The sequence below is a fragment of the Anolis sagrei genome, chromosome 6 (assembly GCF_037176765.1).
Source record: "Anolis sagrei isolate rAnoSag1 chromosome 6, rAnoSag1.mat, whole genome shotgun sequence".
In the NCBI taxonomy this organism is placed as follows: Eukaryota; Metazoa; Chordata; class Lepidosauria; order Squamata; family Dactyloidae; genus Anolis; species Anolis sagrei.
Window position 1 is genome coordinate 19,885,793 of NC_090026.1, and position 25,769 is coordinate 19,911,561.

Genomic DNA, 25,769 nt, shown 5'->3' on the forward strand with positions numbered 1-25,769 from the left:
TGTTCTCTCTCTCTCTCTATATATATATATCCTTTCCATATCCCTTGCTATATATTCTGTGATGTCATAATGTAGTCCAGACACATGTAGAAGCATCAGTTAGGGTGCTATTGGTTTGGATCAAGCATGGGCAAACTTTGGCCCTCCAGGTGTTTTGGACTTCAACTCCCACAATTCCTAACAGCCGATAGGCTGTTAGGAATTGTGGAAGTTGAAGTCCAAAACACCTGGAGGGCCAAAGTTTGCCTATGCCTGGTTTAGATGCTCTGATGATACATACATTGTTTATTTAGTGATGTATTAATATATGGCATTGAATTGTTGCCCTTGTAAGGCTGCTCTGAGCCCCTTCGGGCTGAGAAAGCGGGATATAAATGTGGTAAATAATAAATAGTATAGTTTTGGACTGAGGGCTAAAACCATCTTGAGCATATTCAGATGTGTCCAAAAAAAGTAATGTTTCAAAGCTTTGCAACAGGGATCTGTGGTCTATTCAACACCCACCCGTCCCAATCCAGGTAGCCTTTCTATTTCTGACATATTTTCCATGTGTAAAATAAAACCCTACAGTAATCATCTGTTCCCAAAAAGTGGGAGTTCCCATGTGAATTATTAACAGAATTATTAAAGATATGGAAACTCGGTCCTCTTTTGATGTTTCCAACTTATCCAGAATGCCTTTGATTATATTTTGGGTTTAAAAGGTTTTCTTGGATTTTGTGTGTGTCTGGAGCGACTTGAGAAACTACAAGTTGCTTCTAGTGTGAGAGAATTGGCCGTCTACAACAGTGGTTCTAAACCTGTGGGTCCCCAGGTGTTTTGGCCTTCAACTCCCAGAAATCCTAACAGCCGGTAAACTGGCTGGGATTTCTGGGAGTTGTAGGTCAAAACACCTGGGGACCCACAGGTTGAGAACCACTGGTGTACAAGGATGTTGTCCAGGGGACGGCACCTGGATGCTTTGATGTTTTACCATCCTTGTGGGAGGCTTCTCTCATGTCCCCGCATGGGGATCTAGAGCTGACAGAGAGAGCTCATCCGCACTCTCCCCAGATTCGAACTTCCGACCTGTAGATCTTCAGTCCTGCTAGCGCAAAGGTTTATCTTTCTGGGATACGATTGTTGATAGTGATTGCTGGACATGCCCTATTCAGGAATTTAATGCTCTATGAATGTTAGGTTGAGCATCATAGCATGCTCCCAAAGCTCCCCAATATATGGACAACTTATTGGAGGGGAGCATAAAGTGGAGATGGGTGTTGGGGTTTAACTTGTTACTCAGTAGAGTAGTGGTTCTCAACTTGTGGGTCCCCAGTTGTTTGGGCTTACAACTCCCAGAAATCCTAGCCAGTTTACCAACTGTTAGGATTTCTGGGAGTTGAAGGCCAAAACATCTGGGGACCCACAGGTTGAGAACCACTGCAGTAGAGAATCACTGGTTTACTTATCTATGGCTGCAATCAATATTTCCATTTTCCTGGTTGCATCAGGATGGGGGAAGAAGACAGCTGCCCAAGGATACCCTCAAACGTGGGATCAGCCTGTTTACAAACTTTAAAAACATGAGCTGCATTCAATTGCGTTGGGTTCTGGGAAATCTGAAAGTGATATTGGCCATTGTGGCTGGGGAAGTCTGTGAGTCCTGGTGATCAACGTACCTTTCCTAAATACTGTGGGATACTTCAATTCGTTCCAATAAAGGTATTATTCGTTTATTGTGGCTTTTCGATCCTGCTTCTGCTAGTTGAGAAAGCTGGAGGCCCATCTCAAGAAGCTTTAAAGTGGTTGTTTTTGTGATACATAGACTTCAGGATTTTAAACTAATACAATAATATAATCTTTAAGAAAAGACTATTATTTAAGACATTTCTCCAGTTTCTTCTGTGAATTCCACAGTTTTCACTTCTTTGGGACTGGCTGGGACGAGAGACAAGGCCTTCTCAGTGGTGGCCCCTCAGTTGTGGAATGCCCTCCCCAGGGATATTACATCAGCCCCCTCCCTCTTGACCTTCCAGAAAAAAGTGAAAATGCGGCTATTTAAACAAGCATTCGGAATCTAATGCAACAGTCAAACACAAAATCAGATGGATGTAAACATTGGAACAGCTCAGACGACGAATTTTGGATAATGAAACTTACAACGAAGGCATTGGTTTTATATGTTTATAAAGGTTTTATTTAATGTATTTTTAATTCTGTGTAAATGCCATTTTCATTGCATATTGTTCGGGCATCGAATTGCTGCCTGGTTGTAAGCCACCTTGAGTCTACTTCGGGTTCGAGAAAGGCGGGATAGAAATGCCATAAATAAATAAATGGATGTCACCGAAGGTTGAATGACTGTCTTCCATTTCTTGCTTTCCCTCCAGATGGATTATCCCAGGGTCGGGCCCCTTTGGCCCCTCCCTATGCCGTGGTCCTCATTTCCTGCTCAGGCTTGCTGGCATTTATCTTCCTCCTCCTCACCTGCCTTTGCTGCAAGCGGGGCGACGTGGGGTTTAAGGTAAGCCAGGTTGTGGAGCTGTAAAGGTGGGCGTGACATATTTTCTCTAGAGTCTTGAGGCATTTATTTTTATCCTTAACTCTGCACTAAAATAAAAAAGAGAATGATTTGCATTCCGTTTATTAACTAAAGCTACATCTAACAACCCCTTGGTTGATCTCAAGATTGACTTGGGTACATATATTTAAGGGATCCTTACCCTCACTTCTCATTCCTACTAGGAATTTGAGAACCCAGATGGAGAAGAATATTCTGGAGAGTACACACCACCTGCAGAGGAGACATCCTCTTCTCAATCTATCCCAGATGTCTACATCCTGCCACTCTCCGAGGTCTCGCTCCCATCCTCTAACCAACAGATGCCCAAAACTGGTAAGATTTTTATGGGAGGAGAGGAGATGGTGTTAATTATCTCTTCATCCTAAATCCCATCTATCATATGAGTCTTGTTTATTAGAGATAGCAAAAAAATTATAATCATCCTGCCACATTTTCAGGGATTAAGGGCACAGGACCTTTGCTGAAGTTGTGTTGGAGGACCTAGTTGACCATAGAGGCACAGTGGAAGAGCTAGAGATTCTGATGGAGACCCTATTAATCAAACCCATGAATAATCAAATCTGTAAAAGTGAAATCCACAACTGTGAAGGGCTGGCTGTAGTGACAGCCACTCCTTGGTCATCATTTTCTGTTGAGCGTATGGTAGTGCCAGTCTAAACTGTGGCACCTTTGTGGTGAAACCCCTTCATATTTTGCGTGGAAAAGCAATATGGCAAACCGACGGCATTTTATAATGAAACCATTAATTATGTATAACGTCAATAGTAGGTAAAAGGTAAAGGTTTTCCCCTGACATTAAGTCCAGTTGTGTCCAACTCTGGGGGTTGGTGCTCATCTCCAGTTCTAAGCTGAAGAACAGGTGTTGTCCATAGACACCTCCAAGGTTATGTGGCTGGCATGACTGCATGGAACGGTGTTACCTTCCCACCGGAGCAGTACCTATTGATCTACTTACATTTGCATGTTTTCAAACTGCTAGGTTGGCAAAAGCTGTGGCTAACAGCGGGAGCTCATGCCGCCCCCCGGATTTGAACCTGCAACCTTTTGGTCTGCAAGTTCAGCATCTCAGAGGTTTAACCCACTGCGCCACCAGGGGCTCCCAACTAGTAGGCATATGCAAATAAATTGGAAAGCATCGTAAAATTCATAAAATTTGTTAAATTCGTGCATACAAATCGATATTAGAAACATGTAGGAAAGGTGGGGGTGGGATTTAAGAATCGGAACACTCACCAATCATTTTCCTTAAGATTCTGTAACATTTAGGTGCCTCCTAAGGTTAATTTATTTTTCAGTATAAGCATTAAGATAACATAAAGTGTTTTCAAAATTAATCCTGTTTTTCTTTGGCTCGATTGCTATAAGAAAAGGCACTGGGAGCAGGACTAGCAAAGGTGGGCAGGAGAACACAGCATTCTTAGAAATGTAGTTTGGGAAGGGGAGGTCCCCTGTGACACAGAATACAAAAGGCTCTGCCCTAAACTAAATTTCCTAGAATGCAGTGCTCCACATCAGAAAGTTCCTAGCCATTTAGAGTCAGTCTAATAATAATAAATAAAATTATTGAATCTGCAAAGAGGACTAAAGTAAGTAAGTAATGGTATAAATCTGTGCTAAGTTGTGTGTCATAAAAACAGACAGACATTCAATGGGGTTGCTGTTTCGATTTATTTTGGGGGGGGGGGGTTGTTTTTGTCTAAAATTTTAAAAATCCCCCAAAATCTGTAGATGTGTGAATCCTTCTGAAACGTCTGGGGATTGATGCCCTGGTAATCTTGTGCATTGTACAGAAAATTCAAGTAGATAACTCTTGTATTTTTTAATGATGTTTGTAAAATATTCTAAAATTCCCCTAAAATTAGTTGATGACTGTAACATTCTGAAATTTGGTGGGCTAACAGTGGTGACGTGTTCTACCATTGCAGCAAGTTTCATCTCAATAGCATTAAAAGTGAGGGAGAAAGGAGCCCCTGAAGTTTCCCCAATTATTGTAATTTAATTATGCACAGTTACTATAATGTAATAGTAACAAAATAGCATATATTAGAAATACTCTAGAAACAAAGTGCCAGTGCCCCCTTCCCCCCTGTTTTGGAATGACTTCTGAACCTTTTTTTAATGGATCGCCCACCTCTAGTGAATAGCTTGCTCTTATTATTGTAGAATTCTGGCTAACTCATTCTTTTCCTTTCTTAATTCTTATGTATTTTTTATTTCAATATAGCAGTTTTTGCTTCTCCTTCATAGTGTTTCTTGACTTATAAATCTGTCTTTTCTTCTGTTTCCCTGCTCTGGTCTACTCCTAATTGAAGTTAAATTTTGCACAAGTTCCATAATTCTTCACTAGTGGTCAGTGAGGCTGGACTTTTGTGAACTGTGGTCCAAACCATTTGGGCATGATGGGGTTGCTCATCTCATTGGATAATCCAGTAATCCTGGATCCTCTTAACCAGTGGTTCTCAACCTGTGGGTCCCCAGATGTTTTGGCCTTCAACTCCCAGAAATCCTAACAGCTGGTAAACTGGCTGGGATTTCTGGGCTTTGTAGACCAAAACACCTGGAGACCAAGGGGTTGAGAACCACTGGTCTAAACACAGTTTCATTTTAGATAATTCAGTCTCATCCTTCAAGCATCCAGGAGTCCTCTCCTCAAAGTACTCCTGCTTTAATTCTGATCATCTCATGTTAACCTCATATTTTTACAGACATTTGCAAGTCATCTAACAGTGGTGGCTTCACCCACAGAAACTTATAATTTCAATTTTAAGGACGTGCTAACTGGATATACTCAGAGAACTACCAATCAAAGCTCTTGATTGGTTGCCATAACAGTTGGACTGATCTGAAAATGATTTCCATTTGCAATGTAAACAAACATACTTTATGTGTCTTGGCTTTCAGGGTCTTCTTAAGCTTGCCTAATGTATCTCTCAACACAGTGTTGTCTAGTAACTTTAGGGCATGGGGGACCTTAAAGATAAATGGGTTTAAACTGAAGCCTTGGAATAGCTTTTGATTTCTTTTCTGAAATATTTGTATCCTTCTTGCAGATCTGGTGAAGCACCTGGGACTAAGCAGACAACACCTCAGTTACTTGCAGGAGATTGGAAATGGCTGGTTTGGAAAGGTGAGCAAGACATCTTGCAGATTATCTTACCCCAGAAGGACCAATTTTATTTCTAAAATGCATTTGGCTTTTTAAAAAACCAGCCACTTTTGAGAACCTCATTTCCCTTCACCTTCTTGTTATGTCTAGCGCTTACCAGTTTAGCTTCTCATGTCGTTAGAGGCATCCTTTCAGGTACCCAAGAACTAAGCTATTATAAATGAACAAAATCTGGCTACCAGTATTAAAAAACTCAAAAATCACAACAGCAAAACAACAGAGAGTAAACAATCAGGCACATCAAATCACTCTCAACAAAATATTCCCCCCAGGCACTTCCAAGCCATTAAATGCTAATCAAGGTGGTCAGCTGAGACATTCAACCTAGCTCCAGCAGACAAAGGTCCTTTGTCCCACCCTGGTCATTCCACAGATATATAAACCCATTTTCCTACTTCCAACAGACCTCACTACCTCTGAGGATGCTTGCCATAGATGCAGGCGAAACGTCAGGAAAAAATGCCTCTAGAACATGGCCATATAGCCCGGAAAAACCTACAACAACCCAGTGATTCTGGCCATGAAAGCCTTCAACAATACATTAAGCTATTTTTATTTGAGTCTCCTTTGTGGACAAAAAGCAGAATATAATCAATAATAATAATAATAATAATAATAATAGTAATAATAATAATAATAATAATACTTGCTCAGATGATCCACTGGAACTTGTGCCACAAACACCATCTGCCTGTGACAACGAACTGGTGGGATCACAAGCCTGAAAAAGTTACAGAAAATGAACACATCAAACTTCTCTGGGACTTCCAAATTCAGACTGACAGAGTTTTGGAGCACAATACTCCTGACCTCACGATCGTGTTAAAAAACAAGTATGGATCGTTGTTGCAATTCCAGGTGACAGCAGAATTGACAAGAAGCAACTAGAAAAGCTTACGCACAGAATCTGGCACAAACCAGTAAAGCTGGTCCCAGTGGTGATTGGCACACCGGGTGCAGTGCCTAAAGACCTTGGCCAGCACTTAAAAACAATCGGCGCTGATAAAATTACCATCTGTCAGTTGCAAGTCATCACCCTACTCGCATTATTCGCTGTTGCATCACATAGTCCTAGACACTTGGGAAGTGTCCGACGTGTGATCAAATAGAAAAGCCAGCATTGTGATCCTGTTTGCTGTGCACTAATCTTGTGTATCAAATAACAATGATGATGATGATGATGATGATGATGATGATGATGATGATGACGACGACGACGATAGTAATAATTTGTAAGCCTAAGGCTTTGAACTTACTAATAGGCTATATAACCCCTTAAGACTTGATGAGATTTGAGGCATATAACTGGTCTTTGTGCATAACCTTGGAGCAGATTTTCACAGCCATCTCCATTTCTTCTGTTTCATAGGTAATTCTGGGTGAAATATTCTCCGATTTCACCCCTGCACAGGTGGTGGTGAAGGAGTTACGGGTGAATGCTGGGCCACTTGAACAGAGGAAATTCATATCAGAGGCCCAGCCCTATCGGTAAGGAGTGAGAACCATATTCTCACCCAAAAATAACATATCTTATTACTATAGGACATGGGATATTGTTACAACATACTGTTGTAATGCCAAGTTAGACATCTCAGATAATTGTATCCATTGTCCCTGAGATTGGAATTTTTAAAATATTTAGTTGCAGTTGCATTTCCAAGATTTCAAAAAAAAAAAAGTTACTAGTATATCTAATTAATCATTTACCTTTTCATTGTGCAATATAACTTAAGCAGTTATTTTTAGTTATTTAAATATCAATGGTGAGATGCGTTCTTAAAATACTACATAGACTAGCACCTGCGTAATTAAAAACCAGGTAAAACCAAATAGACACCGCATTATTAAAACTATATAAACAGCCACTATTACTTAAAAGCAGCTCAGCACAGTCAACTGCAATATCGGAAATAAGTCTTGCCCAGATTTTTTGTGCTGCCAGGGCAAAAAGAGACATATATGTAGCATTTTAATGATTTATAGGATTTTAATTGTGTATTTTATATTGTATTTAATAATCTGGTTTCATGTATTTATCTATTTGCCTTATATGTGAAAGAGCTATGGTCTAAGCATAGGATAAATTTAAACTTGAACTTGAAATACCCGATTACTACAAGCCACTTGACTGTGATTACTACAGGCCACTTGACTGAGTTGCCTTCGGGCTTGAGAAAGGCAGGATAGAAATACCATACATAAATAATAAATAAAAATATACCTAAGTAGTATGATTATACCCTTTATAACTATAATGGTGCTCCATGCAGTCATGCTGGCCACATGACCTTGGAGGTGTCTATGAACAACGCTGGCTCTTCAGCTTAGAAATGGAGATGAGCACCAATCCCCAGAGTCAGACACGACTGTACTTAATGTCAGGGGAAAACCTTTATCTTTACCTAACTATAAAAATAATTAAGCCACAATCACACTGCAAAAGAAATGATACTCACTATAATGTTGTAGCCATAATGTGATCGTTATTTCTCCATTATTCAAAAAGGAATACAGTGCAAATAACTCGTAATGCATATCTAATTATTTTCATGCTCTGTTCTGTATGATAGCTTCCAAAAGTTCAAATATGTGCATGCATATCGAAACAGACTGTGCATCTTTTGTTTAAAAAGCATTTAGATTACTTATTTAGTCAGCTAGAAGTTTTCAGGAGAAGGGTTCTACAAAGGAGGATCCAGGCAAACATACGACATTAAGTTGTTGTAGGTTTTTCGGGCTATATGGCCATGTTCTACAAGCATTCTCTCCTGACATTTCACCTGCATCTATGGCAAGCATCCTCGGAGGTTGTGAGGTCAGGCGAGAATGCTTCTAGAACATGGCCATATAGCCCCAAAAACCAACAACAACTCAGTGATTCCAACCATGAAAGCCTTCAACAATGCTACATTAAGTGTTGTTTATGTCCCACCCCAATTCTGCCCCATATATGAAATATTTATTTAGCTAAGTTTGACTTCTTCTATTCATGGCAGTGAGGAAGTAGTGAGACAAGATTACTCTCTTTCAGTCATTCTTGATGAGATACTAGGAGATGGTCCTTGGCAAAGAAATGTGTAGAAGTCATAGATTGCACAATGTTTGGGGTATGCTTTGGTTCTTCAGAAGCAGACTCCCCAAAAAATGTTGTCTCATTTTTGGGATGAATTGTGTCAAACCTTCCTATTTTTTTCTCCCCCTTTTCCTGCCTCTCTCGAACTATTCCTTGCTCTCAAGAAGCCTCCAACATCCAAACATATTGCAGTGCCTCGGCCTTTGCACAGAGACCATTCCTTACTTGCTTATCATGGAATTCTGCCAACTGGTGAGTAGACATGAGCCAACATAAACGAAGACAAGAAAACCATTCTCACAATTTCTCGTTTGTGTGTGGAAGAAGAATTCCTTGTTGCATTCCTGCTCACCACCTCTACTTGGATTGGTCATACACACACACACAAACTAGATATATATATATGTACTGGGTTGTGGCGCAGTTGATTGGGAATCAGCTGCATTAAAATCACTACTGACTGAAAGGTCATGAGTTCGAAGCCAGCCCGGGTCGGAGTAAGCTCCCGACCATTTGTCTAGCTTGTTGTCAACCTTTGCAGCCCGAAAGACAGTTGAATCTGTCAAGTAGGAAATTTGGGTACTGCTTATGTGGGGAGGCTAATTTAACTAATTTGCGACACCATAAAAATTTCCAGCAGTGTGCAAAAGAATGAGGAAGTACTCCATTGGTGTCACAAGTAGACAGCGAAACGACAGCTCCCCTGGTGGTCAGAATTCAAAGCAAACCCTCATGAAGCTGGAAAGTTAAATAGCCTCTGTGTGTCTGTCTATATATGTTGTGTGTCTATGGCATTGAATGTTTGCCATGTATATGTGCATTGTTATCTGCCCTGAATCCCCTGTGGGGTGAAAAGGGCGGAATATAAATACTGTAAATAAATACACACATGCTCATACATACACACAGACATACGTATATGCATATGTTCAGCAGTGGAACTCTCTTCCCTGGAGTGTGGTGGAGGCTACTTCTTTGGAGGCTTTTAAGCAGAGGCTGGATGGCCATCTTTTGGGGGTGCTTTGAAATACGATTTTCCTGCTTCTTGGCAGGAGGTTGGACTGGATGGCCCATGAGGTCTCTTCCAACTCTATGATTCTATGATTTGTAGTTCAGTGACATATTTCGATTTCCCAGTTAGAGAACTCTAGTGATGCCCCAAACTACAAATGCCATAAATTATTAGGTATTTATGCAGTCTGGATATGCATTGAGAATTTTTCTGGCACTGCAGGTCTTCTAATATGGGTCTGGCTTCAGGACCTCTTTCTCCCCCATCCCTGATCCACCACTGCTTTATTTTGTAAAGGGTTCAGCTATAACTTTAGGCAAGAATTTTGGGAGAAGAGCTCCTCTGCACAGACATTTTAAACTCTGAATGCGATTTTCCTGCTTTTTGGCAGTGGGTTGGACTGGATGGCCCACAAGGTCTCTTCCAGCTCTAGGATTCTATGATACTATAAGTGTCCCAAGGAGCCCCTGATGGCACAGTGGGTTAAAGTGCTGAGCTGCTGAACTTGCTGATTGAAAGGTCGCAGGTTCAGATCTGGGGAGCAGGGTGAGCTCCTGCTGTTAGCACCAGCTTCTGCCAACAGCAGTTCGAAAACATGAAATGTGAGTAGATCAATAGGTACCACTCCAGCGGGAAGGTAATGGCGCTCCATGCAGTCATGCCAGCCACATGACCTTGGAGGCATCTACGGACAACGCTGGCTCTTCGGCTAAGAAATGGAGATGAGCACCACCCCCCAGAGTCAGACATGACTGGACTTAATGTCAAGGGTAAAACATTAACTTTACCTATACGTGTTCTAAGAGCAGTGAAGGGAGATGGTTGTGGAGGAAAGTTTTGTATTTTGATTATTTCAAACAATCCTGAAGTTGGAAATTTCCATTATAGATCAAATGGAAATCAGGAAACGATGGGCAGGTATAGTTCGGCAGAACATCCGGAACCTAAATGCCATGGCTTAGTATATTGAAGTAATTAAATAGCTATAAAATCAAATTATTTATAAAATAAAATACCTGAAACGAGGGCATAGCATCTGTCCTTGATTCCAGTGCTTGACTGGCAGAATATCACATGTCAACAGTGGATTTAAATAGCAACTGGGTGCTGTCTATGCATTTTTGCATACTTACAGGTCTTATTTTTAAAAAATGTGTGATCTGAAAATCGACCAAAGGAACCTAGATCAGGCCTTACACAGTCACCATACTGGAAGGCTCTTGCATAACGAGCTATGAAAAGGATGTGAATTTGGGTGGGTTGTGTGGTTAGATTTGATTTATTCGATATATAAATTGTCTGCTCAGAGTAGGTCCCATCTTCTAAATATGTTTGATAATATAATCACATTAAAAAAATCTGATAGAAAGTGTGGGTAGAACTGTAGTAAGAAGCAAACATCTGCATTTCCTTCTTCGCTGCATCTACGCTGTAGAATTAATGAAGTTTGACACTACTTGAACTGCCATGGCTTAATTCTGTGGAATCCCAAGAGTTGTAGTTTGGTGAAGCATCAACACTTTTTGGCAGAGAAGGCTAAATACCGTCTAAAACTATAATACTTTCTAAAACTAAAACTCCTAAAACTATAACAGGATTCCATTGCATTGAGCCATGGAAATTTAAGTGGTGTCAAATTGCATTAATTCTACAGTGCAGATGCACTCTCAGTTAGGTAGTAAGGTGGTAGGATTTTGGACAGTCTTCTGGGATTTAGTGCAAAGATTGTGCTCTTTTAGTTAACTTCACTTGTCCCATCTTCTCCTCCCATGTGTCTCCAGGGAGATTTGAAGCGTTACCTTCGAGCTCAACGCAAAGCGGATGGGATGACCCCAGATTTGCTAACCCGGGACCTGAGCACACTGCAGCGCATGGCCTATGAGATCACACTGGGAGTGTTGCACTTGCATAAAAACAACTACATCCACAGGTAGGGCAGCAAGTGTTTGCGATGAAGATTCCTGTGTTCCTCTGGAGGGAGATGTAGACCGATATATAAATATATTCTGGGGGGATTGCATTCAGAAATCCAAGATTTTCCTCATGAAAGTGGATTTTGATATCTTCATTTATTTATCCATTTATGTCCGATGATATGATAATCCTAGGAGCTAAATTATGTTCATTTAGTTAGGGATAAAGCTGAATAAGGACTTTGGAGGTCTTCAAGGGCCTCCTTTTGGAGCCTGATAGGTTGAATAATAATAATAATAATAATAATAATAATAATGCTAACATGATACGAGAATATAAAGATTGAACTGCAAAGACTATGGCACAAATCAGTAAAGGTGGTCCCAGTAGTGATCGGCACACTGGGTGCAGTACCCAAAGACCTTAGCCAGCACTTGAAAACAATCAGCACTGACAAAATTACCATCCATCAGCTGCAAAAGGCCACCCTATTCAGATCTGCACGCATTATTTGCCGAAACATCACATAGTCCTTAGGAAGTGTCCAACTTGTGATCCAATACAACAGCCATCATAGTGATCTTGTTTACTGTGCTAATCTTGTTGTGTATCTAATAATAATAATAATAATAATAATAATAATAATAATAATAATAAATCACACAGTCCTAAACACTTGGGAAATGTTCGACTTGTGATTTTGTAATACAAAATCCAGCATATATATCTCATTTGCTGTGTCATACTGTGTTTTTGTGTGAGTAAAATAATAATAATAATAATAATAATAATAATAATAATAATATGTTTCCCAGTAAACCCAGATTCCCTTCTATAGTTTCTCATTCCTTTTTGAAGAGAGCCAATCTCTGTCAATTACACTGAGAGGGGATGACATATATCTCACTATAGCATCTTGGAGGAAGAGTGGAAGAAAAATAAATACAATATTTAACAAAGAGCAACCTGTTCCTTCTTCTGTTTTTGTTATAACCATTGGAGTGCTTGTGAGAGTAAAAGCTTGTGAAAATAGCCTGTTCATTCTCCCTGCACCCCATCTTCACTCTAATTGAGGAATCACTATCCTTTTTTTTAGTGATCTGGCGCTTCGGAACTGCTTACTGACTTCTGACCTCACAGTGAGGGTTGGAGACTATGGCCTATCTCACAACAATTACAAGGTATGGACTGGCCATGCCATGAGATTCTATAGGTGTTAAATCCTTACACTGTCATCTGTGAAACCTTGGAATGTACAGATGGTCAGTTCTGGTTTTGGAGAATCTGCCTCAACACTGTTTGCCATTTGCATTTAATAGGAAGATTATTACATCACTCCGGACAGGCTCTGGATCCCTTTGCGTTGGGTTGCTCCAGAGTTGTTGGATGAGATGCATGGGAACCTCATTGTTGTGGATCAAACCAAGGAGAGCAATGTTTGGTGAGTCCCAAAGATTCCCCCTCTGCCACACACAGATGCATAGCAAAATTCTTAATCACACTTCAACAGAAATCCATCATCCAACTGGTTTGGGGATGAAATCAATACAATAAAGATGAAGGTTTCCTCTTGACATTAATTCTAGTTGAGTCCAACTCTGGGAGGTGGTGCTAAGGCAAAGAGGCAGCGTTGTCCATAGACACCTCCAAGGTCATGTGGGCAGCATGACTGCATGGAGTACCGTTACCTTCCCATAGAAGCGGCACCTATTGATCTACTCACATTTGCATGTTTTCGAGCTAAGTTGGCAGAAGCTGGGGCTAACAGCGGGAGCTCACTCTGCTCTCCGGATTCGAACTGCCAACCTTTCAATCAGCAAGTTCAGCAGGTCAGTGGTTTAACCCGCTGCACCACCAGGGGTCCCTATGAAACCAATATACTATATTTTAAAATTCACAATAATAGGTTTCCAACCTGAATCCACTTGCAAAATTAAAGTATTCTTTAAGACTTGCTTATTACACAAGCAGATTGAACAAAGTTTGTGAAGAATGTTTAATAAGCCAATCAAGTTGGTCCCAGTGGTGATTGGCACACAGGGTGTAGTGCCTAAACACCTTGGTCTGCACTTAAAAACAATTTCCGATGACAATTGCCACATTGAATCATTCAGGCAGACCTTGTGATGCCTAGAAAAGTGTTTTCTTTAGGTCTCCAGCATGATTCTATCATCAATTTCTGCTGGAAGGTTAAGGCAACGCTTTTAGTATTCCTTTCTGCTACTACAACTGATTGGAGTGGAAAGTTACCCTTTTCTCTGTCTTGATCTCTCTGTTTGCTTTCTTGGCCAGGTCGATGGGAGTGACCATCTGGGAGCTCTTTGAATTTGGCTCCCAGCCTTACCGGCACCTCTCTGATGAGGAAGTGCTGACTTTTGTCGTCAAGGAGCAGCAGATGAAACTGGCCAAGCCTCGCCTTAAGCTTCCTTACTCTGACTATTGGTGAGTCCTCTCTGGCACATGCCGACAAATCTGTGTAGCCTGTGGTTGCCTCCCAAGAAGATCCGGAACTCAAAAAAGGGGCGTTCTAGATCACAACTCCCAAAATCCATTGTGTAAACTCTTGGGTCATTTTAATCTCCCCAGATAACTTTTCGAAACTCCTGTAAGACCCATCAGCTATTATGTTTTTTCATGGTTCTTCTACATCTTGATCAGCATCCATTGTTTTTTCCTGCATTGCTTGTGGTTTGGGTTGTTGCCTGGGACATTAAAGTCATTGTTGACATTCTGGTTTTCTCCTAATGTTTTCCATTCTCCCCTTCTCTGTGTTCCTCCACTGTTCCTCTGGCTATCCACCCATCTCTCTCCCTATACTGTCATTCTGGCGGATTTTCTTCTGGTGTGGTACTTTGTTTCACCTTTTCCCCATCTCTTCTTCCTTTACCACTTCAGTTACAACTTTGGTAATCTATGAATTACTTTTCTCCTTGGATTTTGTATTTTCCGACTACCCGGCTGCAAATTAACTCCCTCCTGCAATGCTTGAGCTTTATGTTTCAAGACTATCTTTCCAGCAGATGTCCCAATTCCTTTTTTTTTGTGGATATGCATTTTCTTCTTCGTTGTGTCTGTGAAATCGCACATATAGGTTTCCTTTGTGCATGCCCAATTTCTTAGACCAGTGTTTCTCAACCTTCCTAATGCCGCGACCCCTTAATACAGTTCCTCATGTTGTGGTGACCCTCAACCATAACATTATTTTTGTTGATCCTTCATAACTGTAATGTTGCTACTGTTATGAATTGTCATGTAAATATCTTATATGAGGATGTATTTTTATTCATTGGACCAAATTTGGCACAAATACCCGATACGCCCAAATATGAATACTGGTGGCATTGGGTGGGGGGGATTGATTTTGTCATTTGGGAGTTGTAGTTCCCGGGATTTATAGTTCACCTACAATCAAAGAGAATTCTGAACTCCACCAACAATGGAATTGAACGAAACTTGGCACACAGGACTCCCATGGCCAACAGAAAATACTGGAAGGGTTTGGTGGGAATTGACCTTGAATTTTGGAGACGTAGTTCACCTACATCCAGAGAGCACTGTGGACTCAAAGAATGATGGATCTGGACCAAACTTGGCACAAGCACCCAATATACCCAAGTGTGAACATTGGTGGAGTTTGGGGAAAATAGACTTGACATTTGAGTTGTAGTTGCTGGGATTTATAGTTCACCTGCAATCAAAGAGCCTTCTGAACCCCACCAACGATAGAATTGGGCCAAACTTCCCACACAGAATGCCCATGGTCAATGGAAATACTGTGTTTTCTCATGGTGTTTGGTGATCCCTCTGCCACCCCTTTGTGACCTCCCACCCAGGGCTCACAACCCCCAGGTTGAGAAACGCTGTCTTAGACTATTTTAAATATTGTTCTTTCAAGACAAAAAAACCCAAAGTAAATTGATTCCTCCCCACATTTCAGAATATTGAGGACTATACTCAGTAACCATCCTTATAGAATTCTCTGGGACTAGCCATGATTCAGTACACAAAAAGTAGAATTAGAAAATGATGCTAAGAAACTGGGTTGTTGTAGGTTTTTTCGGGCTATATGGTCATGTTCTAGAGGCATTCTCTCCTGACGTTTCACCTGCATGTAAGGCAAGCATCCTCAGAGGTAGTGACCTCACTACCTCTGAGGATGCTTGCCATAGATGCAGGCGAAACGTCAGGTGAGAATGCCTCTAGAACATGGCCATATAGCCTGAAAAAACCTACAACAACCCAGTGATTCCAGCCATGAAAGCCTTCAACAATATATTGATGCTGAGAAACATACCAAAAAAGTACGTGCAGTTACTGCATTTTGCCTGTCAACGCTGTCATGAACGACAATATTCAACTTGTCTTTCCTACAAATAGATCCTGACAGCCCATGATATAGAAAACAGTAACAACACTATAGGTAAAGGTAAAGGTTTCCCCTTGACATTAACTCTAGTAGTCATGTCCAACTCTGGGGGGTGGTTCTTATCTCTATTTCGAATCATTAAGAGCTGCTGTTGTCTGTAGATGCCTCCAAAGTCATGTGGCTGTTGGTTGTGAGGTCTGTTGGAAACTAGGAAAATTGGAAACTAGGAAAAGTGGAATGCTTAGTTTCCAATATACTTCACAACTTCTGAGGATGCCTGCCATAGATGCAGGCAAAACGTCAGGATAGAATACTTCTAGAGCGTAGCCATACCGCCCAAAAAACCCACAACAACCCAGTGAATCCAGCCATGAAAGCCTTCAACAAGACATTGTCTTTCTTTCTCATTTTGTTTTGAAGCCTGTACGTTCTCCCTCTCCATTGTTATTGGGCACCTCTTAATGGAATGTTAATAAGAAGAGAGAGGGTATTGATTTTGTCTACTGCAGAATGTTTTGATGCCCTCTTAATTACTCTTTAAGTTGTTGCTTAAATGGAGCGGCTGTAGTGGAGAAGGAGGAGAGCGCACGCATTACTTGCAGAAGGACCCAAAATCAATCCTCATCACCTCTCGCTAGGGTGAGGAAAGGCTCATTTCTAAGATGCTTATCACACTACAGTAGTCAGTTGTTTCAGGTCGTTCTCTTTGAAAAGCACTTTTCTTGTACTCTGAAAGGTGGCGAAAAAAACAATGTTGTCTTTCGAGCATCACTGCTTTTGTGCTTCAGAGGTGTTAATTCCCGTGTTTGCTTTCTCGCACTTGAAAAATGACAATACCATTTACACCTCTCACCTTCCTTTAATGATTTGAGGTTGTATGTAACTGGAAGTTAACAATTGCACAATTATGCTATTATGGAACCTCTCTCACTTCCCACTCATATCAGGAAGTTGAACACACACCACATCACAATTTTCCCATTATCTCCTCCATGTAGTTCTGATTTTGTATTTTACTCTCCCAATTCCTGTATATTTCTTCTTTACTTACTCTTTAAACTTTTCCTGAACACTACGGTTTTTCTGGAAATTAACCCTAAAGAGATTGCATTGTGAAAGCACCATTGTGCTGCTCGCCTTGTTTTAAACCAGCGTTTTTCAACCTGGGGGTTGGGACCCCTGGGAGGGTCACAAGGGGGTGTCAGAGGGGTTGCCAAAGACCATCAGAAAACACAGTATTTTCTGTTGGTCATGGGGGTTCTGTGTGGGAAATTGGCCCAATTCTATTGCTGGTGGGGTTCGGAATGCTCTTTGATTGAAGCTGAACTATAAATCTATAAAACTATATATCCCAGCAACTACAGCAACTACAACTCCCAAATGTCAAGGTCTGTTTTCCCTAAACTCCACCACATATGGGAATATGGGTTTTTTTGTGCCAACTTTGATCCAGATCCATCATTGTGTGAGTCCACAGTGCACTCTGGATGTAGGTGAACTACAACTCCCAAACTCAAGGTCAATGCCCATAATACCCTTCCAGTATTTTCTTTTGGTCATGGAGTTCTGTGTGCCAAGTTTGGCCCAATTCTATCATTGGGGGAGTTCAGAATGCTCACTGATTTTAGGTGAACTATACATCTCAGCAACTACAACTCCCAAATGACAAATCAATCCTTCCCCCCAACCCCACCAGTATTCAAATTTGGATGTATCGAGTATTTGTACCAATTCAGTGAATGAAAATACATCCTGCATATCAGATATTAAATTACGATTCATAACAGTAGCAAAATTGCAGTTACGAAGTAGCAACAAAAATAATGTTATGGTTGGGGGTCACCACATCAAGGACTGTGTTAAGGAGTTGCGGCATTAGACCACCCTATTACCCCAGAGGGACTCAGGGCAGCTTCCAACAATTATAGCAAACATTCAATGCCAACAAAGAGACATATAACAAATTACATCTAAACACAACACACCACAGAAAATAGAACAGATATTACTATAGACTTAATACCAAATAGAAAATAACAAAAAAATTAAAAGTAGACAATCATAACTGACATCCTCATTTAATATGAATTTAAACAGAATAACACCCACACCTCTCCAACAGTGTCTCTATCCTGAATTGGTTTCTAACAATAGTAGGATAGGTGATCACTAATGGACATTGTACATCACTTGGAAAGCTATGGCGTTGTATGATAAGCTCCATGTAAAGATAGGATTAAGAGTGCATTTGCAGTATAGGAAGTGTTGAGTGCTAAGCTCCTGAAATCCAACCAGTCAGTGTAGACCAGTGATTCCCAACCTGCAGTCTGTGAACCACCAGTGGTCCACAAGAACAAAAATATGGTCCATGGCCTCACCATTAATACACCGTTGCCTCAAAACCATGCAGCAACAAGAGCGAGTGGTCTCGTGAAACTTCTTACAATGCCGAGACAACAGGGATGTCAAGAGGGGAGAAGCTGACTACCCACGAAAGATTACTATTACCACTGTAGATTATTAAATCAGCTGTAGATTATTAAATATGGTTTTCTGTGAGCAGGCAAATGGCAACTGCCAGATGGCATATGTTCTGTATCAGAAACTAGAGCTGATGTGGAATTTTCCACTGCAATTTTCTGAATAATCACCCCAAATAACTAAACCAAATCTAAAGTTGACCAAAAATGGATTCGTAATCTTTTGCCCCAATGTTGAAGTGTGGTCCCTGGTCAAAGTGGTCCCTGGTCAAGGGGTTCCTGGTCAAAAAAGGCTGGGAACCACTGTAGTTCAACAAATAACCAAACCGAATCTAAAGTTGACCGAAAACCGATTCGTAACCTTTCTGGTACTAATGTTGGAGAGTGGTCCCTGGTCAAACCAAGGTTGGGAACCACTGATGTAGACATCTCCTACCTCATTGGTTTGACTCAGTGTAAGGCAGCTTTCTATGTGGGAAACCTTTGGCCTTCTAGATGTTGTTGGACTACAGCTCCTATCATCCCTAACCAACAGCCAGTGACTAGGGCTGTTGGTCTTCAACAACACCTGATAGTCCAAACTTCTTTGCAAAAGTCCTCATACTCCTCAAAATTATTTGCATTTCAAGTTACCTTACCCTTTACCTTATTTTGCTCTCTTGATGTGACAGCCATTATGTCTCTGATCTGGTCATTGCCTGTTCATTCTTCTGGCTTTCTGTTGAGGCCTCTGGGCAGTTTTTGCAACTGCTCTGCTTAATTTATTTTCCTCCTGTTTTTTTCTTCTATAGTTGTAGTACACAATCTCTGTCTGACTTGCTTTCTCTTTTTCTATCTCTGACTGCTCAGCAATTTGTTTCTAACTGTTCTTCTGTCCCCACAATTCTGTTCGTGATTCTTTTCCAACTTTTGTTATTTTTTCCAAAAAAAAACCAACCCCTCTTTATTTCTTGCCCTCTACCTGTAATGTTTCTTTCAGGCTATTTCCCCAACTGGATTCCCCCTATTCCTTTTTCTGCCTGTTTTTCCGACTGTTCCTCTATCCTTCTTCCATCCCTGCCCCACTGCAGGTATGAGGTCATGCAGTCCTGCTGGCTCCCAGCGTCTCATCGGCCAACTATGGAAGAGCTACACTTGCAGGTGAGCTACCTGTTGAATGAGCGCTCCAACGCTCAAGCGGAGGAGAGCTTTGAGTGGCGTTGGAGTGCGCTGAAGCCAAAGCGCTCCTCTTCACCACCAGCAGCCTCTTCTTCCTCAGCACGTCACCGCCGTTCCTCAGAAGAGATCTCAGCTTATCCGCTATTGGATGGGTTCCATGGCAGTGACATGGATGATATCCTGACTGTGACTGAAAGCAGTGGGGGGCTGAACTTTGAGTATATGTGGGAGAAGGCCCGTCTGGGAAGATGGAAGGGCCCTGCCTCGGCTCCTCCTGAGTACCCCTCCAGCAATGGTGGCCTAGCTGTGCCGGGCAGCAATCCTTTCTACGAACAAGGCTCACAGCGAGGACACAGCCTGGAAACCCCTAGTGTTGTGCCCGTAATAAGTGCCCGCAGTCCTTCGGTCAGCAGTGAGTATTACATCCGCCTGGAGGACCATGGCAGTGGGGAGGGGCCGGTCTGTGCTCCCAGCCCTGGCTCACCACCCCAGCCCCTCTTCCCCTCAGATTGGGACTGCCCTGGTGCCCCCTATCGCCCTCAAGAGCCGCCCACCAGCAATCCTTTCCTGCCCAGTAGTGGTGGGGACAGCAACCCCTTCCGTGCTGACAGCGAAATCCAAGAGACATCATTGACAGAGACTCCCACGACGGGAGGAGAATCATTCCTTGCTGAGTCGCTGCTCACAGTATACCGTGAATTGGAGGACCAGCAGCGTAACTGGGATGCTGAGATGATGGAAGAACGAGGAGCAGGGGAGACATTGGCTGGGGACCCATCAGAGTTCCAGGGATCCCCCTCATGGGAACAGGAGCCCTCACTGATGGAGGACCAGAGTTCTGGCAGCAGCACAGATGGTGGCGGGAGCAGCATTGGGGGTGGGCGGCGCAATCTCTTGCCATGCCCACTCTGCACTCGGGTGCGCTGCACATGTGCTATTCCTAGGGGGGACGTGGTGAGTGGATGGAGCAACCATGGCCCACCTTTGCAACGCCCTCACCGTGACAGTTACGGCACTGAGGATGATTCCTCACTGAAAGTGGAGCGGGGTTCCCTCTCTGAGTGTCCTATTCTGCCCCCTCGGGACTGTGATGGGGAAGGAGAGGCGCACAATGAATTTTTTGACCCACTCATGGGCACAGTTGTGAAGACCTATGAACTTCAAGATTACCCAAAACAGAGAGGCGGAGGGAGCACCCGGGTTGCACCAGGATCACCCTTCCCAGCCATGTCGACTGGCTGCTGCAATGTGATTGTTCCAGTAGAGATACCCCCATTGTCCACTCTGGCTGAGAGTAATGACGAGGAGACTATTGCAATCCTCCCGGATGTTATCGATGGGTTTTCCACGGGCCCTGTAACCTTAACCCTCTCCCCAGCAGCACCAGACCGACAAAGAGGAACCCTAGATTCTGTAGATTCCTTGGACATTCCTTCTAACACCAGTTCCTCAGATGTCTGCAGCCCTGCATCACATTATTCCTCTCCTGGGCAGAAATTTGGGGACAGTGGTTACGAAACAGAGAACACTTTTTCTCCTGAGTTCATCTTTAAAGAGGACCCTCCGCCACCAGAACCACCCGGAGAAGAGGAGGAAACAGAGGGAGATGAAGATTCGGGCAAACTCCCAACAACACCCATCTCTCAATCCACTAGTGACCTTACCTTGTCTGTGAGTGAAGAAGGGTTGGAGCTGGAGGAAGAGGTAGGGAGGAGTTTGGGACCTACAACACCACACCGTGACTCTGCCTACTTCTCTGATGGAGAGGCAGAACCCCTTGAGGTCCTGGCTCCTCCTGCCCCTGCTGTTGGGAGTGAGGAGAGAAAGTCCACAGAGAAGACAACTCTGGATGGAGGCTTTGTCGTTCAGGTATGCAAGGAACAGCTGTTGGTTACTCTGCATGAAAATGTCACACGCAACCTACTCTGCAGTCAGAAGAAACCAGTGCCAGAGCTTCGTCCGGTTGCCCCTTTGAAGGACCAGGCCATCCTTCGGTTGTGGACCCTAGAACCTGAGGAGGGGCAAGAAGAGACAGAGGAAGAGGAAGAAGTGCAGCAGGAGGAGGACAAGAAAAACCACAAGAAGTTTGCCATTGATTCCCAGCAGCCAGAAATCATGGAAGATAAGGAGAAGGAAGAGGTGGTGGAGGAGGAAGAGGAGGTAGACGTGGAGAATAAGGAGAAACATCAAGAAGAGGTTAATGGAGAGCTTGAGGGCATAAAGCCTGCATGTGAGGAAGAGGAAAGAAAAGAAAAGGAGAAGCCTAGTCAGACAGAGATTCAAAGTGTAGCAGGATCCAGTGTGGTAGAGCTCCCAGATGTCCCGGAAGACAGCTCTGTAGCAACTGAGCAGCCCCTGAAGGAGCAGGAGCCTGGACTCCCAGGGAATCAAGCTGGGGAAGATATCAAAGGTAATGGTCTCATCTGTGTTAGGAGTGAGATGTTCACAAAACAATAGAGGGAAGGCTAGTATAACCATTCCCAGGCAGGGTGAGGTGTCTGCCTCTGTTAGTCCATTTGTAGGTGGATCTTGGGGGAACGTGATCTTGTCTTTCTCCTTAGGCAGCTAAACATTTTGAGTTGGGTTTGAATGGGAAAAAGGAGTCTGGACGTGCCATTGGCCTGAATGATGCAGTCACTCCAGGCCATAGAGCACCATGAATGGTAAATTCATAGTCCCACCTGTTATAGCAATGCCACAGGTTAATCTCCTGATCCCCACAACTCCAGAAAGCTACTAATGTGTCCTCCAGAAGGAAGTACATACAGTGGCTATGTTAGAGCATCAAGATTAGAAGGACAAGCAATACTAGGATTCTCCCACCAGATAAAACAAAGGCAGCATTGGCTACATCTCACCAAGTAGGAGGCAGACATCATTGTGTGCTCTACGTTGCCAACATACAAAGGCATTAAGGAAAATGTTGGGTCTGTTTTAGAGCTGGCCACTGGCATTGCAGGGTTGGGGGCATAACTTCCTCCTGCTTTTGGGGCAGAAGGCTGTTGTGATGTCTTCTTGGGACAATGTGAGCTACATAGAGGGAGCATCAGGGACCGTAGACCTATTTTCAAAGTGTGTGGGGATCTCTACATTAACAAGCAGGTTGTTATTTTTTTATACTTTTTGGTCAGTGGTTCCCAACCACCAGTGTCCACAAGAACTAAAATATAGTCAGTGGTCTCAGCGTTACTACACCGTTGCAAGGAGAGTGACTGGTCTTGCAAAACCCTCTTACAGTGCAGTGGCAACAGGGATGTCAGGAGGGAAGAGGCTGACTACCCACGAAAAATTACAACTACCACATCAGCTCTAGATTATTAAATATGGTTTTCTGTGAGTGAGCAGATGGCGACTACTGGTTGGCATATGTTCTGTATCAGAAACTAGAGCTGATGTGGATTATCCAATGCAATTTTCTGAATCAGCACTCCAAATAACCAAATCGAATCTAAAGTTGACCAAAAACTGATTCGTAACCCTTTTGGTACTAATGTTCAAGAGTGGTCCCTGGTCAAAAGAAGGTTGGGAACCACTGTTTTAGATGTTAGCAGATGAGGGCAAGATACTTTCCCCATCCATTACTATTGAAACATCTTTCTATATGAGGATTCTTGCAAGTGCAATGTGTTCTTAGAACTGCCTCCATGTGCCCAGTGTAGCTTACTCCCAACTAAGTGTGCACATGAGAGATTGTAGATAGATTCAGGAAATGGCTCGGTGACAATAGCTATCTAGAGCAGGCATCCTCAAACTGTGCCCCTCCAACTGTTTGGGCCTTTAACTCCCAGAATTCCTGACAATTGAACAAGTTGGTTAGGGAGTTGGAGGCCCAAACAGCTGGAGGGCCGTAGTTTGAGGATGCCTGATCTAGAACTTGACCATTTAGTACAATCCTGACTTGATATTCCTGATGAAGGTCAGCTAATAGAAGTCTTGCTGATCCACTTTTGCCAGGTCTTTTGACGTGGGAATGGTTTGAATAGGAGCTAAAAGAAATACAGAATAGGACAATGAACTTCTTTGAGATATAAGAGCCAAGAGGGTTCAGAGGACATATGTGGCGAACTACCCGTTGTAGGATGCAGATATATATTTGGGCAAAAATAGTAGAAACATATTCTTAGTGAAATAATTTTCTCTTTGTCTTTCGTCTCAACCCCTCCTTCCCTGACCTTGGCTCGTCAATCCGATCACTCCTCTTGCCTCCTGGCCCCTCTTCACCCTTGACCTCTGGCTCTTGCCTCCAGTCAAGCTGTCCCGCTTGTCTCTGTCCCTTCCCCCTCTGGCCTTGCAGGCTTTCCCTCCACCTGGAGGAGGAAGGAAAGGGCCATTTTGGGAAGGAGCAGCTTTGGGGGAGGGCCCCGTGCTGGGTGGGAGAGAAGCTGCCATGGCGGCAGAAGATGAGGAAGAAGATGATGCTGAGGATGATGATGAAGGAGGCCTGGCTGGAAGTGGAGGGAGGGCTGTCCCCATTGTGGTGAGCGAAAGCGACGATGCCCGCAACTTGCGTGGTCTCCTCAAGTCCCCGCGCTCAGCGGAAGAGGCAGCTGCTGAGCTGGACCGCAAGCGAAAGATGGTCTCCTTCTTTGACGATGTCACCGTCTACCTCTTTGATCAGGTGAGGAGGACCAGCATTGAGGGAGCGTAACATGAGTTGCGGTGGGACAAGGGGCTTCTTTCAGGACTTTGAGGGTCCATCCACACAACAGAATTCCAATGCTATTATTCCATCTAAAGTGCCATGGTTCCATCCTGTTGGGTTTCATCCCTGGACTGCACAAGTCTCCAGCCCTCACTGAGTAGCTAGCCTTAGGGCCCTTCCACACAGCCCTGTATCCCAGGTATTTTTTTATTGTCCTGGCTTTTGGCCATGTGGTCATTCTTCATTGCCCTCTTTCTCTACTTCATCACACTAGAGAATGAATCCACTTTAAATTCGGTGTCTGCTTCAAAATTCTGAGGTTTGTAGTTTAGTAAGGCTGTTAAAGTATCCTTCCTAAACTACAAATCCCAGAATTCTTCAGCAACCAGATTTAAAATAGATTCATTCTCTGGTGTGATGATGTACTCTACCTTTCTCTCCTTTTCAGTAAGGACGCATTTTGCCTTTCCCCAGGCAAAATGTAGCTGCATGGAAAATGAAATTTTATCATTTTACTAAGAAGATTAGCTTAGTGAGCTAGTAACTCCAAGACCCTTTTCTATCTAGAATGGATTTCTTTTCTTGAATAAATATTTTGAGCCTAAAGTTCTGTCTCTGCAATTCTGTTCCATCCTGTTGAATGGAAGCTAATCCTGACTCACCACATGTAAGTTTCTGCTGGTTATGAAGTGTGCTTCTAGAATGCTGCTATATTTATGGTGGAATCACCCCAGGTGAGGGTATTTTTTTGTGCCTAACAGCTCTGAGTCCCAACACATCCTATGGAATCCTGGAATTGGCAGTTTCGGGAAGAGCATTTAGAATTTTCAGCAAGAAAAACTCACTGTCATATATACCCCAGAATTTCATAAAATGACCAAGGCAGTTGAAAGTGGAATCCCAGTACTATAATTTTGTTGTGTGGGTGGGCCCTAATCCAGCTAGCTACCCTGTCTTTCTTTCAGCTATCCCGGTGCCATTTCTTTGGCTTACCCCTTAGTGTATTTGGGTTGCATCCCTCCCCAGCCTTCTGCAGTGGATTCATGGCTTTTCCGCTTACCCACATAGCTCCAGATCTTAATCTGACTTTTCCTTTCATGTAAATTATGTATTGATTTCTATGTGTAGCCGTTTACTCCTAGGGATGTTTTAAGGCAGCATTTTTCAACCTGGGGTTCGAGACCCCGGGGGGGGGGGGTCGCAAAGGAATGTCAGAGGGGTCGCCAAAGAGCATCAGAAAACACAGTATTTTCTGTTGGTCATGGGGGTTCTGTGTGGAAAGTTTGGCCCAATTCTATAATTGGTGGGGTTCAGAATGCTCTTTGATTGTAGGTGACCTATAAATCCCAGCAACTACAACTCCCAAATGTCAACATCTATTTTCCCCAAACTCCA

The 25,769-nt window shown here is 42.9% G+C and overlaps 1 protein-coding gene across 1 annotated transcript in view; it reads left to right on the forward strand.

Moving 5' to 3' along the window:
- LMTK3 (lemur tyrosine kinase 3) overlaps positions 1 to 25,769 on the forward strand; it is a 48,064-nt gene that overhangs the window by 3,638 nt on the left and 18,657 nt on the right. The window contains exons 2-12 of the mRNA XM_060780424.2: positions 2,370 to 2,503; positions 2,725 to 2,875; positions 5,614 to 5,690; positions 7,099 to 7,217; positions 8,967 to 9,054; positions 11,596 to 11,744; positions 12,825 to 12,909; positions 13,048 to 13,169; positions 14,021 to 14,170; positions 19,645 to 22,142; positions 23,980 to 24,350. Of these exons, the coding sequence (XP_060636407.2) occupies positions 2,370 to 2,503; positions 2,725 to 2,875; positions 5,614 to 5,690; positions 7,099 to 7,217; positions 8,967 to 9,054; positions 11,596 to 11,744; positions 12,825 to 12,909; positions 13,048 to 13,169; positions 14,021 to 14,170; positions 19,645 to 22,142; positions 23,980 to 24,350 (3,944 nt within the window). The remainder of the gene's footprint in view (positions 1 to 2,369; positions 2,504 to 2,724; positions 2,876 to 5,613; positions 5,691 to 7,098; positions 7,218 to 8,966; positions 9,055 to 11,595; positions 11,745 to 12,824; positions 12,910 to 13,047; positions 13,170 to 14,020; positions 14,171 to 19,644; positions 22,143 to 23,979; positions 24,351 to 25,769) is intronic.